This window comes from Micromys minutus, assembly GCF_963924665.1.
Source record: "Micromys minutus genome assembly, chromosome: 33".
Taxonomy (NCBI): Eukaryota; Metazoa; Chordata; class Mammalia; order Rodentia; family Muridae; genus Micromys; species Micromys minutus.
In genome coordinates this window covers 19,205,411-19,221,270 of record NC_137968.1, presented here as the reverse complement: position 1 = coordinate 19,221,270, position 15,860 = coordinate 19,205,411, and the positions used below count along the sequence as shown (strand labels likewise).

Genomic DNA, 15,860 nt, shown 5'->3' with positions numbered 1-15,860 from the left:
TTCTTTTAACATTTAAATCATCTTGTGTGTAGGGGGATGGGTGCATGTATAGACCAGGGGACAATTTGTAGGTATGACTTCAATTCCTTCTAATGTGGTGACCCAGGGATAGAACAAAAGTCATTTTGCAGCAAGTATCTTCACACCACTAGGCCATTTTGCCTGCCTAGTCTCATGTTATTTCTTGAGGTAGGTTCTTATCAAATCTGCAGCTCATCAATTGGCTAGGCTCGCTGGCTACTGAGCTCCAAGGCTCGTAAGCGGCACAGGTACAACCACCACACTCAACTTCTACGGAGATTCTGAGCATCTTAAATACGGTCCCCACACTTACAGAGCAGGCCCATTACCAACTAAGCTATGTATGTCTCCAGACAAACATGTATTACCATTTAATTGTTTTCCTTTTTCATTTGTATACCTGTATGTGTGTGATTGTGTGTGTGTGCGTGCACCAGTGTGCCTGTGTGCTTAGGTGGAAGTCAGAATCATTTGTGTCCTTCCACCAGGTGAGTTCTGGAGAAGAGTAAAGCCATCCGGCGCGGTGCCGGCACCACTGCCCACTGAGCCCTCTCACTCCATGGCCCACTGTTTACTGAATTGGCTGCTTCTTTTTAATAATTCTTTCCTTGAATCAACATTACAAATTAATGCAGTTACCTTGATACAATTAAGAAAACTTTGTGGTGCTTACATGAATAACTGACTAGTGTATATTCTTTCTAAATATTCTAAATTAATTCTAAAATTATTCCCTGCTGAATAAATATGCTACTGACTCCAATTTAAGGACACACCTAGATTTAAAGTATACTAGTATTAGAAAAAAATGCAAGCTTAATATTTATAAAAATTCAGACGGATAACCAATTTACTATTAATAATGAAAGAAAAATACCTAATCGCTTTTTAAAAAGTATTAAGTATTCCAGCTGAGGAAAACTCATGATGACAACTCACTATGTGAATTGTGCTTAATTTTCATTCGTTTAGTGATGGTTCAACTAAAGAATCAATGTTCCAGCTAACAGACTAATCTCACTTTCTTCTATTTTCGGACCCTGCCTTCCTGCTACCAAAACTACACAAGGCTTATACCCATTAAGTAGAATAACATGCCTCTATGTCTTTTCTAAGATATGGCTCAAAGGATACATTTTTTAAATATGAAATTTCCTTGGCTGTAGAGGTTTTTAAAATACGTACAATGACATACTGACAGTCCAGATATTCTGAGTCCAGTAAAACTAGCACGGCTGACTTAATCTACACTAGCTCCCTATTAACAGAGCTCTACGAATCACACCGGAAGACAACGTGCACAGGAATAAACCTGCAGACGCAGGCGGCTCCCATTAAACAGACCGACTTTCTTACAGTAGAGTCAAATGCCCAAGCTGTCACTTACTCAGGCATTCTTTCAAAGCCAACACTTGAACGCTGGCTAATTGCTTCTCTCTCTGTAAAACCCGCTCCTCAGAAAACCTTGGGAGTGATGAGAAGTCAAAAGGGAAACCTGAGAAATAGGAAAACGGCAACATTAGTGATTCTCTGGTAACAATTCCAATTCAGCTCCTAGGGAATGTGTCAGAAGACTGGAAAGGCAGAAGGCAAAGATCACCTCTCTTGATCTCACAGATTTCAAAGGAACAATTAAGCACGGGAAATAAGCATGCTACCTTGTTCTGTGTTTAATCTTTGGTCTGACTTGGGGTAGCACAGCCAACAGAGCAGACTGCACTGCCTGGTGTTCTATTCTGCCTACTTAAGAGAACAAGGACGGCAGGTTCTTTTCTCTAAGTCCAGAGTGCCCACAGTCTCCACAATGCACCAGGCATCCACTGCCACCCTCCATCCAGTCCTGTGCAGGGAGTATGGGGAAAACTATGCAACATGGTCCTAGGACTGACTTGGCTGTTCCCGTCTCAGCCTCTTTTCTGCTTGTCTGTAGTTCTCAGATAACTAGAGCATGCATGAAATCTACGACCAGTGCACACTGAAAGAAGCTTGGGGCCTGATCCTCCCTCACCTTCAATGGTGGGCTGCTCTAGGGAGTCATGTGACCCAGGAAGCACATAACCAGGAGGAGAATACCTTCTGGTGTTCTCAACTGTGCTATAAGTAGACACAAGCAGTCAAGACTTTATGTGTACCACACAGCTTATTAAACTTGGGAGGCTGACCTGTGATGGGTCCTGGGCTGTTTCCCTCTGCTCCCTGCCTGTGAGTAATAAGCTACTGACATAGTATATACATTACACACATATTCATATGTATGTATATATGTGTATACATGTATATTTAAGTCCCATGAGCAGAATTCATATATATATATATATGTATTCATATAAACATACATGCATGTATGTATGTGTGTATATGTGTGTGTGTGTGTGTGTGTGTGTGTGTGTGTGTGTGTGTGTATGAGTCCTACTCATGGGACTTAAACAAATGGTTAGCCAGGACACGACAGATTTAAACTGGAGCTCACTGCAGTAGCCATTAGTACTTGCTTCCTCTGGGTTTGGCACAGCAATAATCTTTACTGTTCTCCATGCTGTAGGAGTCTTTGCTTAGCAGTATTTACTACCGAAAACATTTCACACTACAGACAACAAGGTAAGATGGAGAAACTTCTAGGCTAGGTCACAGGAACAACAGTTCTATGGGAAGTCAGCAGCTATGTAAGAAGCCAGAGTGCACTTGGACCTGGCCGTTCTGAGAAAGTCTAAGGTGGACCTGGGAAAGACAAGACGGAAAGAAAAGCAGATCCACGTGTCCCAGCCATTTAAGCCCGGATGCCAAGCATGGAATGGAGGAGCTGTCCTGGACAGCAGGCCCTGTGTTTCCAAATGACAGCAGCCCTGGTTATGTGCCTATAACATGTAAGAATTCAAAATCCAGGTGAACCCCCTGACACAACAGACCACGACAGGTAATAATGTGCTGGCCTTTGCTAAATGTGAGGTAGTTTATCAGGCAGCAGTAGACAGCCAAAATACAGAACTTGGAGGAAAAAAAAAAAAAAGACAAAGCCAGAAAAACAAGAGGCTTGAGAGAAAAATGATTTAAAAAAAATTGCTTTGAGTTTTTAAAACAATGAACATTAATAACTTGGCATCTGAAACTGAAGGCTAACAGCTAATTTTTATTCTGTATCTTATAAAGAAATTAATTCTCTTCATTTTTTTAATTGGGTATTTTATTTATTTACATTTCAGATATTATTTTGAAATGGTTTCCCCTCCGGAAAAACCCCTATTCCATCCTCCCTCCCCCTGCTTCCATGAGGGTGCTCCCTACCTACTCACCCACCCACTCCTGCCTCCCTGCCCTGACATTCCCCTACACTGGGGCACTGAGCCTTGGTAGGACCAAGGGCTTCTTCTCCCACTGGTGTCTGACAATGCCATCCTCTGCCCATGTGTACTATTCAGGCCCTGGAAGCTCAGGGCTCTGGCTAGTGTTACTGTTGTTATAGCAATCCTATATTTAAAACCTCAGCTTAGAGACATGGAAGTTGGTGCAAAGTCCCACCTCTAACTTGCCATTAATACCTGCCGGGAAAAGAAAACTGGGTTTTCTGTGGTGGAATGTCACGGGGGATATCAGCCACACTCCAGGGCAGACCTCAGGCCAGGAATAGTTTGCCAACACAAAAGGGACCCGGTGGTTTTGTGTGCTTTGTGTTGTTGTTTGGCATTTTTTGCCTTATTGACGTTTGTTTGTTAGTTTTGATTTTCTGTCTTTGGCTATTTTGAGGCAGGGAGAACATGAAGGTCGGTAGGTAGGGAGGTAGAGAGGATCCGGGAGGAGGTAGAGGAGGGGGAAGAATAAGGGGAGATCGTATATATATTAAATAATGCCATGCTTAAGATAAAAGGTAAATTGAGGAAACCTACCAGGCAGGGTAGAAAGGGGTTTCTTCTAGCTAATACTCACTCGGACTGGCTTCTGCCGTTGTTTTCATCCTTCCATGAATGAAACTCAGCGCAAACGAGCCGTTGATCTGGCTGGCCGAGTGAAGCAACGTGGCTCTGCACTTCCTCTCGCCACTGCCTTGCAGCAGGAGGTGATAGCCAGAAAACTCTCCTTTCACATCGACGTCAGGAACTGGGAAACAAAGGTCAGGCTAAGAACGGGCAACGGTGCTCGGCGACTGTTAGATCCCTCAGAGCACAAGGCTGCCCATCTCCCTGGTGTGCAGGATAACAACTGCCACTTCAATACATTTGGGACCGTTTAGTTGAGAAGGTGCTGAAGCAGAAAGTCATAAAGGCAATAAAAAGTATGAACTCACTACGTACTCATTCTTTTGCCCCAACTAAAGTTCCATATTTTTCTTCTTCTACCTACATGTCTATAATTTCCAGCTGCTGTCTGTGTCCCATGCAGCATATCTGTGGTGTATATGTGGCATGTGGAAGAGCGTGTGCACACACATGCATGTGGTAGTGAAGGTTGCTCAGCCAGTCTACACATTATTTTTGAGACAACCTTTCTCAATGATCCTGGATCTCACCGACCAGCGAAGCTGCCTGGTTAACTCTAAAGGTCTGCTTGCCTCCACATCCCTTCCACCTCTGCAGAGCACAATACAATGACACTTGGAGGAACAGACAACTCAGCCGGTGAAATACCGGGAGACAAATGCACATACATTTAACATGGACAGACTTCTTCTCCATTTGCATAGCAACTGCATTATGCAAGGATTAGAGGTGATCTATCAATGCCTTAAAGTACACACACGCGCACACACACACACACACACACACACAAGGTTATTGTCTAATGGAGGTTAAACACGGTAACACCAGCCAACAGAACCGGAGCTCTGAGATGAAGACAGTGACCACTGGCTGGCGCAGAACGCTCAGGTGCTCAGCACCCAGTGCCCCGAACATGTCCGTCCCTGCAGGATTTCCAGAATTAGGGAGTGAAACACCATGACTGAACTGTTTTAAATGTATATGGGTATTCCGTGCACCCTGTATGGAGGCAGGAGAGAATGCCAGATCTCCTGAACCTGGAGTTACAGATGCTTTTGTGTGTTGGGACTAGAACCAGGTCCTCTGGAAGAGGACTCGGTGATCTTAACTGATGAGCCATCTCTCATTAATATATATTAATATAATAATCTGATATTCATGTGAAAAAATGCCAAAACAAAATCACCAAAATAATTTCATCACAGCGACAGTCTACTTCATAGATATGATCTATGAATAAAGGCTTATTCCTAAACAGGATGAGTATCAAATAATTTTGGCAATTAAATAACAACAAAAACATCATTCCTGTTCATAAACAGTTCTAGAAATGAACACTGTAGAAATGAACTCATTAATATATATAAAACTGACAGATAATGAGTTTGATCTCATCTGTATGATTTGAGATGGTAATCACTCAAAGTTTGAACAAATGTTTTTAAGAGTCCTCTGAAAATCTGGGCACGTCTCATGATACATCTGGCCTTCCATGAGAACTGCAGATAAAGTATCTTTCCAGATACATTGTCGATACCCTCTTTAGTGCGCACAATGCTTTTCCAGTCTTCTTCGAAGGATGACTTCTGAGTGTCTTCTTACTATCTTTTAAGAGCATTGTTTGCTACTAGTCTCTAAAGCACATTTCAAACTGAGCCCGCTCTAGTCCACACCACAGGGACCTGCTGCTACCTAAGAACTTTCCGTCTGTGAAAGCAACTGTGGCTCAGTTGTGATAAAAACACACATGTCCTTTACGAGGATAGGGACCTGAGGAGCGGAGAACAACTGAGACGCGTTGGCTCTTGGTTCATGAACGAGTCCAGGTACATTCAGTCGTTGTCGCTGAGACAGTAGTGACTGTCTGGGAACACGCACCTCACTTACAATCCCACACTATTTCTAACGGTACCCGTGAGTGTGAGCCAGGGACAAATGCGCAATACTAAACAACAGCAATAGCAAGGAGAAGCAATGCCGACGGAAAGGTGGGGACACAGCAGGGCCTGCTGGCAACAGTGGGTGTGACGGCAAAACTAATCCTGAGAGAGAGAAAGCAGCTTAGCAGTGAAGGCCTGAAAACCAGGAGCCTGGGCTACATGACAACTCAGGGTTAAGAACTAAGGGCTCATCTCTTCTACACTGTGAGCTTCAACATTTTGTTTAATGTGGGTCCAGTGTATAAACAGACCTAGTACACCATAGGTGCTCAATTAAACTGTCTTGCAAAACCATGAATAATGCATATGCAAATATGTGTGGATGTATTAAGGTGTTCCCCCCACAGACAGCTACTTAACGCACACCTTGCTTTTTGAATTCAGTGTCTTGTTCCTAATACAGAGCTCTACTCAGCATTTATTTCCTGTGCAACAGCATGAAGACAGTGAGTGGGGAATAGTGGACTTCCAGCAGTAATCCTCAAATCGCTGCATCTAGGACAGTGTCCATTCATGCTCAGATAAACGAGCCAAAGCATGCTCAGCTGATTGGCTGAATGAATGAATGAATGAATGGAACGATAAATCACAAAGGAAACTGTTCAGATAATTCGGAGACTTCAAGAACAATGATAAAGAACCAAGAAACACACTTATGGTTTGAGGATGACCTGCAAGCTAGTGCGAGCTAGGGAGAGAAGCTACTGTCGGTGATATACATGCAGGGGTGTGTTTTCTGGATCATAGGCATAATTGATTAGTAAAACTAATCAATAGTTATATTCCCTGTTTCCTACATCACTTGGCTTCCCAATTTTGTCAACAGAGTAAGTAACAAATATCCCCTTTAGGAAGGGTCACGGGTAGGAAAGACCTTAATCAACTATCCTGTTTGATTTTGTTCTGCTTCTTAGATTAAAAGAAAAACTCCTGCAAGGAGCAAGTTTAATCAGTGTTAATGACCTGGACTAATCAGTAATCAACAATCTTCAAATCATATCACGTGGTCTGTGTCATATTATGATTCAGAAGCTTCCGTTATCCACCCCTAAGTTTCAAGAGGCAGTGAGTCTAAAACATGCACTCAAGCTACCAGGTATTTTCTTAGGTACAGTAAAAACCATGGGAGGAAAAAACGTCAAACTCTCAATCAATAACTCTTAAACTTACAACTGTCGACTTAGCAGGTACTTGAAGTTGTACAAAGGTATAAGAAAAACAAGCAATGATGAGCTACCCGGATACACTGAGTATATTTAGGAGTGACAGATTGTGTGTGTGTGTGTGTGAGTGTGTGTGTGTGTGTGTGTGTGTGATACATACTATGTATATAACTAGTCATAAACACAATGATATGCATAGTTTCCCAGACTCCACGCAGCACGAGGGAAACCTACCACACTACTATTCTTTAATCTACTTCTGATTTTGTTGAACCACCTTAAAAGACACCAGCTGCATCCATCGCCACGAGCAGCCGAGACGGGTTGAGCCTGCACTTACAGGTGTTCTAGCATTGCACAGTCGGAGCCTGCACTTACAGGTGTTCTAGCATTGCACAGTCGGAGCCTGCACTTCCATGTGTTCTAGCATTGCACAGTCGGAGCCTGCACTTACAGGTGTTCTAGCATTGCACAGTCGGAGCCTGCACTTCCATGTGTTCTAGCATTGCACAGTCGGAGCCTGCACTTCCAGGTGTTCTAGCATTGCATAGTCGGAGCCTGCACTTCCAGGTGTTCTAGCATTGCACAGTCGGCTGATGCTGGAAGTGTGCGGGTCTCTGGAACTGCCACAGACAGCAGTGTCAATCTGGGTGAGGCAGTGACGAATCCTTTCAACATGGCTCGGTAGCTACTGTTGGTTTGTACATCTAGAGGCTGACTCTGAGCAGTTTGCTTCAGATACATTTAGGCACAGAACAATTTAGAACAAAAGTTTTTGGTAATAATTAACTCAATTCCATGTGCACTATAGAGCTTAACATGATTACATAGAACACTTTGTGAAGTACATGTGACCTCTTCCATACAGACGGGTTCTACAGATTGATACATGTGACATCTTCAGGGTCCGGGGAAGGATCTGGTGTGGTCTCATTCGCACAGATAATCAAAGGTCACCACCAAGCTAGAAACGACCACTACTCCCAGTCTTCTGGACAGAAAACAGGTTATATATCTCTTCCTATAAAGAGACAACTCCTGAGAGCTGAAGAGATGGCTCGGTGGTTAGAGCACTGACTGCTCTTCCAGAGGCCCTGAGTTCAATTCCCAGCAACCACATGGTGGCTCACAACCATCTGTAATGGGATCTGATGCTCTCCTCTGGTGTGTCTAAAAACAGTGATAGTGTACTCCCACACATAAAATAAATAAATAAATAAATAAATAAATAAATAAATAAATAAATAAATCTTTTTTTAAAAGGGGGTTTCTTGAAGTGAGACTGAGCTGCGAGTAGCCAGGGTGCAGAGAGGTCTGGGCCGAGCCCTCGGAAAGCGCCCCCCCCATTGGTTCAGGGGAGCAGGAACTCTGCCTTAGGGACTAGGTTTCCACCTGGAGAGCCTGTGTGTGCTGACCAAACGCTCAGGCCATCTGCCTCCAGGAACAGTGGAGATCTAGGGACACAGGCAAGGTAAACTGGAGAGACAGGAACCAATCACTGACAACAAGACCACTTATAATCAGAGACAACAAGATGGCAAGAGGAAAGCGAAAGAACTTACCCCCGGAAAATCAAGACAAACTGGCAACACCAGAACCCAGCGCTCCCATCACAGCAAACAGCTGAATGCCAAACACTCCAGAAAAAGAAGATTCAGACCCGAAATCATAACTCAAGATGATGATAGAGATCCTTAAACAAGAATGGGAGAAATAGAAGCTTTAAAGAGGAAACAAGAAAAACACTCAAAGAAATCAAAGAACTAGAGGAAAACAGAACCAAAGAGATGAAGGAATTGAAGAAAAAAATTAAAATGGAAATGGAAACAATAAAGAAAACACTAAAAGAGACAGCCCTGGGGGTAGAAAACCTAAAAAAGAAATCAGTAGTCACAGATGCAAGCATCTCCAACAGACTACAAGAGAGGGAAGAGAGATTCTCAGGGGAAGAAGACAACATGGAAAACATAAACAAAACAGTCAGAGAAGATGCAAAAGCCAAAAAGCTCCTAACCCAAAATATCCAGGAGATCCAGAACACAATAAGAAGACCAAACCTAAGGATAATAGGAATAGAAGAGGGCGAAGAATATCAACTAAGAGGCACAGAAATTTCTTCAACAAAATCGTAGAAGAAAACTTCCCTACCTTGAAGAATGAGATGACCATGAGCATAAAACAAGTCTAGAGAACTCCAAATAGGTTGGACCAGAAAAGAAATTCCTCCTGACACATAATAGTCAAAATGCCAAGTGCCCAAAGCAAAGAAAGAATACTAAAAGCAGTAAGGGAAAAAGATCAGGTAACATAAAGGGAGACCAATCAGAATCACACCCGACTTCTCAAGAGAGACTATGAAAGCTAGAAGAGCCTGGACAGACATCATGCAGACCCTAAGTGTCAGCCCAAGCTGCTATACCCAGTGAAATTTTCAATCACCATAGATGGAGAGAACAAGATATTCCAGGACAAAACTAAATTTACACAATATCTGACCACAAACCCAGCACTACAACCAATTATAAATGGAAAACCCAATACAAGGAGGGAAACTACATCCTAGTAAAAATAAGACAACACCTAAGCAAGAAAACCAAAAGAAAGACACACAGGCACAAATCAACCTCCAAAAGCAAAAATAGCAGGAAACAGCAACCACTATTCCTTATTATCTATTAACATAAATGGACTCAATTACCCAATAAAAAGGCTATCAAACTGGATACATAAACAAAATCCAGCCTTTTGCTGCATACAGGAAACTCATCTCAGAGACAAAGACAGACACTATCTCAGAATAAAAGGTTGGGAAAAAAACCTTCCAAGCAAACGGCCCCAAGAAGCAAGCTGGAGTGGCTATTCTAATATCAAATAAAGTAGATTTTCAACCAAAAGTTATCAAAAAAGATAAGGAAGGACACTTTTTACTCATTACAGGGAAAATTTGTCAGGAGGAAGTCTCGATCCTTAACATATATGCTCCAAACACAAGAGCACTGATATTCATAAAAGAAACCCTACTAAAGCTCAAAAAAACATTTCAGCCCACACAATAATAGTGGGAGACCTCAACAACCCACTCTCAGCAATGGACAGATCAGGTAAACAGAAACTAAACAAGGATGCAGTGAAACTAGCAGAGCTTATAAACCAATTGGAATTAATAGATATCTACAGAACATTTCATCCTAAAACAAAAGAATACACCTTCTTTTCAGCATCTCACGGCACCTTCTCGAAAACTGACCATATAATCAGTCACAAAACAAGCTTCAAGAGATATAAGATTGAAATACTCCCATGCATCCTATGAGATCACCATGGTCTAAGGCTGGTCTTTAATAACAACAAAGACAACAAAAAGCCCATATACACATGGAAACTGAACAATGCTCTATTAAACGATAGCAGGTCAAAGAAGAAATAAAGAAAGAAATTAAGGAGTTTCTAGAATTTAATGAAAACGAAAACACAACATACCCAAACCTATGGGATTCAATGAAAGCAGCACTGAGAGGAAAACTCATAGCTCTGAGTGCTTCCAAAAAGAAACTGGAGAGAGCTTACATCAGCAACTTGACAGCACAGTTGAAAGCTCTAGAACAAAAGGAAGCAGATACACCCAAGAGGAGTAGACTGCAAGAAATAATCAAACTCAGAGCAGAAATTGACCAAATAGAAACAAAAAGAACCATTCAAAGAATCAACAAAACCAAGAGCTGGTTCTTTGAGAAAATTAACAAGATTGATAAACCCTTAGCCAGACTAACTAGAGGGCAAAGAGAGAGTATCCAAATTAACAAAATCAGAAAGGAAAGTGGAGACATAACAACTGAAACTGAGGAAATTCAAGAAATCATCAGATCCTACTACAAAAGCCTATACTCAACAAACCTGGAAAATCTGGAGGAAATGGATGAATTCCTAGACAGATACCAGATACTAAAGTTAACCCAGGACCAGGTAAACCATCTAAATAATCCCATAACACCTAAAGAAATAGAAGTAGTCATCAAAAGCCTCGCAACCAAAAAAAGGCCATGTCCAAATGGGTTCAATGCAGAATTCTATCCGACATTTATTGACAACCTAATACCAATACTCTCCAAACTATTCCACAAAATAGAGTCAGATGGAACACTACCTAACTCATTTTTCGAGGCCACAATAACCCTTGTTACTAAACCACACAAAGACCCTACAAGGATAGAGAACTTCAGACCAATCTCACTTATGAACATTGATGCAAAAAACTCAACAAAATCTTCGCAAACCGAATCCAAGTACACATTAAAATGATCATTCACCATGATCAAGTAGGCTTCATCCCTGGGATGCAGGGATGGTTTAATATACGGAAATCCATCAACGTAATCCACCATATAAACAAACTCAAAAAAACCACATGGTCATCTCACTAGATGCTGAGAAAGCATTTGACAAAATTCAACACCCCTTCATGTTAAAAGTCTTGTAAAGAACAGGAATCCAAGGCCCATACCTAAACATAATAAAAGCAATATACAGCAAACCAATAGCCAACATCAAACTTAACGGTGAGAAACTTGAAGCAATCCCACTAAAATCAGGGACTAGACAAGGCTGCCCACTCTCCCCTTACCTATTCAACGTAGTACTGGAAATCCTGGCTGGAGCAATTAGACAGCAAAAGGAAATCAAAGGGATACAAATTGGAAAGGAAGAAGTAAAATCATCACTGTTTGCAGATGACACAAAAGTGTACGTAGGTAACGCCAAACATTCCACCAGAGAACTTCTACAGCTGATAAACAAGTTTAGCAGTAAGTGACCCCAAAAATTCCAACGGAGAACTTGTACAGCTTATAAACAAGTTCAGCAAAGTGGCTGGATATAAAATTAACTCAAACAAATCAGTAGCCTTCCTCTACTCAAAGGACAAACATGTGGAGAACGAAATTAGCAAAAAGATACCCTTCACAATAGTCACAAACAATATGAAATACCTTGGTGTGACTCTAACTAAGCAAGTGAAGGACCTGTATGACAAGAACTTCAAACCTCTAAAGAAGGAAATTGAGGAAGATCTCAGAAAATGGAAAGATCCCCAATGCTCATGGATTGGAAGGATCAACATTGTAAAATGGCCATCTTACCAAAAGCAATCTACAGATTCAATGCAATCCCCATCAAAATTCTAACCCAATTAATTCTTCATAGAGTTTGAAAGAGCAATGTGCAATTTCATCTGGAATAACAAAAGACCTAGAATAGAGAAATCCAGCCTCAACAACAAGAAAACATCTGTGGGAATCACCATCCCTGACCTCAAGCTAAATTACAAGGCAATTTTGTTAAAAACTGCATGATACTGGTACAGAGATAGTCACATAGATCAATGGAATAGCATACAAGATCCAGAAATAAACCCTCACATATATGGTCACCTGATTTTTGACAAAGGAGCCGTAAACATTCAATGGAATAAGGACAGCCCATTCAACAAATAGTGTTGGTCCAACTGGTACTCAGCATGCAGAAGAGTGAAAATAGACCCTTTCTTATCTCCTTGTACAAAGCTCAAGTGTAAGTGGATCAAAGATCTCCACATTATACTGGGTACACTGAAACTATTAGATGAGAAAGTAGGAAAAACCTTAGAACACATAGGCATAGGAGAAAATTTCATGAACAGAACACCAATGGCTCATGCTCTAAGGTCAAAGATTGAAAAATGGGATTTAATGAGACTGCAAAGTTTCTGTAAGGCTAAGGACACTGTCAAGGAAACAAAACGGCAGCCAACAGATTGGGAAAAGATTTTTACCAACCCTACATCAGATAGAGGCCTAATATCCAAGGTATACAAAGAACTCAAGAAATTATACACCAGAGAATCAAACAACCCTATTAAAAACTGGGGTATAAACAAAAAGTTCTCAATTGAGGATTATTGAATGGCTGAGAAGCATCTAAGGAAGTGCTCGACATCATTAGCCATCCACCTCACACCAGTCAGAATGGCTAAGATCAAAAATTCAGATAACAGCAGATGCTGGGGAGGATGTGGAGAAAGAGGAACACTTCTCCAGTGTTGGTGGGGTTGTAAACTGGTACAACCACTCTGGAAATCAATCTGGCGATTCCTCAGAAAATTGGACATAATCCTACCTGAAGACCCAGTTATTCTACTTCTGGTCATATACCCCAGAGAAGCTCCAACATATAACAAAGACACATGCACCACAATGTTCATAGCAGCCCTATTTATAATAGCCAGAAGCTAGAAAGAACCCAGATGTCCTTTAGTAGATGAATGGATACAAAAATTGTGGTATAGTTACACAATGGAGTACTACTCAGCTTTCAGAAACAATGACTTTATGGAATGCTTAAGAAAATGGATGCATCTAGAGAATATCATCCTGAGTGAAGTAACCCAGTCACAAAAGAACAGACATAATATGCAGTCACTGGTAATTGGATACTAACCCCAGTAAGCTCTGAACACCCCAGAAACAACTTACAGACTGTGTGAAGTTCAAGAAAAACAAAGGCCAACAAAAGAAAAAAAATCATTATGCTTAATCTTTACATACCAAGAAAACTTCGACTAATTCCAGGTTGCATCTTGTTTTACATGTACTTTATGCTCATTGTAAGTAGTAAGATTTTAAGGCATACTATCAAACCTTTAAAAAAATCAAGTACTGACAAAAATGTGTTCATATACTGTTATGCAAAAATGCTTTTAAAATCTGTACATTTATCTTTGTTTTTTAAAATAAAGTTTTTCAATTATAAAAAAAAAACAGAAAAATCCCCGTGTGTTGTGTGTTTAACATCCCTCTTTCCCTAGTGTTCCTGTGTGAGCACGGGGACCTATGCGCCCCTACACTGAATATCCTGGACTATCAGAGCTTTACGTAGAGGTTACTTTTCTCAAGGTCCCAGCAAGACCCTGGCAGTGCCAGAACTCAACCAAGCTTCTGCCAATTATCTGCTAAGGTCTCTAAGCACCAGTGTCCCTATCTGTGACATGAAGACAAACCAATGTCCAGTTATTAAGAAAGGTCATATTGCTAACATACCTGTGATGTTGTAGGGCACAAGGAACCTGTTAATTAAGTTCCAGTGTCTTCAGAAAATTTTAGACACTGGCTCATGTAACAAATGAACCATTTCATTTTCACCTATCTTGTTCTTGAGATGTGTCTTAGAGCCCATTCAATCTAAGTAGCTGCCTAATTAGCCCAAGTCCTGCCTTCGGTCTGCTGTCCTTTTCAATGTCATGGTTAGAGTATTAAACAATAAATCCCATAAGGGCTACTCAATGCGTCATTTATGATATACCAACAAAACATCTGAAAGACTTGTTCTTACCACTGATCGTCTTGGGCTTTTTAGCTATGTATTCCTTCCACTTCCGTGAGGCCAGCTGGTTGGGAGGTGGGATAAGTACATTACTAACGGTACACGGCAATACAAAAAGAGCGCCAACCTGAAGAAGAACAGAGCACACTTTGACTATTGCAGACTGAAATCCGAAGCTGACAAATGCCATGTGAAACTCGTATTTCATACATTTAGCAGATACCAAGTAATGCTCTCTCGAGCACTTTTCTGCAAAAAGAAAAGAAAAAGGCCCCACAAAAACCAAAGAAGAGAAACAAGCAAAGCAGAAAGACAGACTCAAAACTACAGTCTCCTCTTTTCTACTAGGGTAATTGTTTCTGAAAACACTGTCTGATAGACAGTGTTGATTGTCAACTTGACAAAAATCTAGATATGCAGGAGCCAAACCTCCAGGCACAACCGTAAGAAGCCATTTAGATTGGGCTAGTTTACAGGCAAGGCTGTGAAGGATTATCTTAATTAGGTTAAATGAAGTGGAAAGACCTTCCCAAACAGTGGGCGTCACCACTGGCTGGGCTGGGGTCCAGGACTGTACAATGCAGGAGCAGTCTGAGCATGAGCAGTCATGCTTCCTTACTCTAGATGCACTGTGACCTGGTGCTTTAAGTTCCTGATGCCACACCCTCCCCTCCATGATGGACTGTAATGTACCCTTGAGCTGTGTGCCACAATAAACCCTTCCTCCCTTTGTCAGGGAATCTACCATGGCAACAGGACAAGTAACTAGCACATTTTGTAGTACATATTTTCTGTACTTGTGTGTTGTATAAAAAGTTGTTGAAATGATACCTTTGCATATCTTAAAAAATATTGAGAAACTGAGGGACTTAGTGCCCATAATGTGTGGTACCATAATTTTAAACACTTTATCTGTATTGATTATTTTTGTGGCTTCATAATCATATCAACTTCAACTTTATATTTATATTCTCAAGGCTAAGCATACAGATGTTTCCTAAATATTTGCGCAAAAGAATCACTATGATGTATTTATCTAAATTCTCATTTTGATTAAGGACAAAATAAAACAAATTACAACTTGAGGAGTTATATCATCTAGTTTAGAAATGCAGTTACATCAATCAGAATATTCCAATAAAGCACATTAATTTTATAAAAACTCTGGAGAAATTTAGGCAATGCATTAGTCAAATATCTTAAACCTAATGAAAATCTGTTTTAATTGCCCTATGTAAATGGATTAGTACTGTGAATGTGTGACACTAAATTAGTATTTTACAATGTTAGCTCAGCTGTTATTTATTATTTTTACTTCTGCACTCTTAATTACAAGTATAAAATTAATTACAGGTATAAAATTAGGCAAGTAGAGGTGTTAGTCTTCATTATTGTAGGGTTAAAAAGTATAT

General features: G+C 40.8%; 1 protein-coding gene across 4 annotated transcripts in view; it reads right to left on the bottom strand.

Moving 5' to 3' along the window:
- Nucleotides 1-15,860, bottom strand: part of MTBP (MDM2 binding protein) — a gene marked incomplete at its 5' end in the record, with an annotated part of 69,883 nt that overhangs the window by 35,887 nt on the left and 18,136 nt on the right. The window contains 3 exons of one of the 4 annotated variants that reach the window (XM_080909357.1): nucleotides 1,409-1,516; nucleotides 3,943-4,113; nucleotides 14,458-14,575. In XM_080909357.1, the coding sequence (XP_080765483.1) occupies nucleotides 1,409-1,516; nucleotides 3,943-4,113; nucleotides 14,458-14,575 (397 nt within the window). The remainder of the gene's footprint in view (nucleotides 1-1,408; nucleotides 1,517-3,942; nucleotides 4,114-14,457; nucleotides 14,576-15,860) is intronic. The other 3 variants (XM_080909359.1, XM_080909358.1, XM_080909360.1) reach the window with 3 other exon arrangements.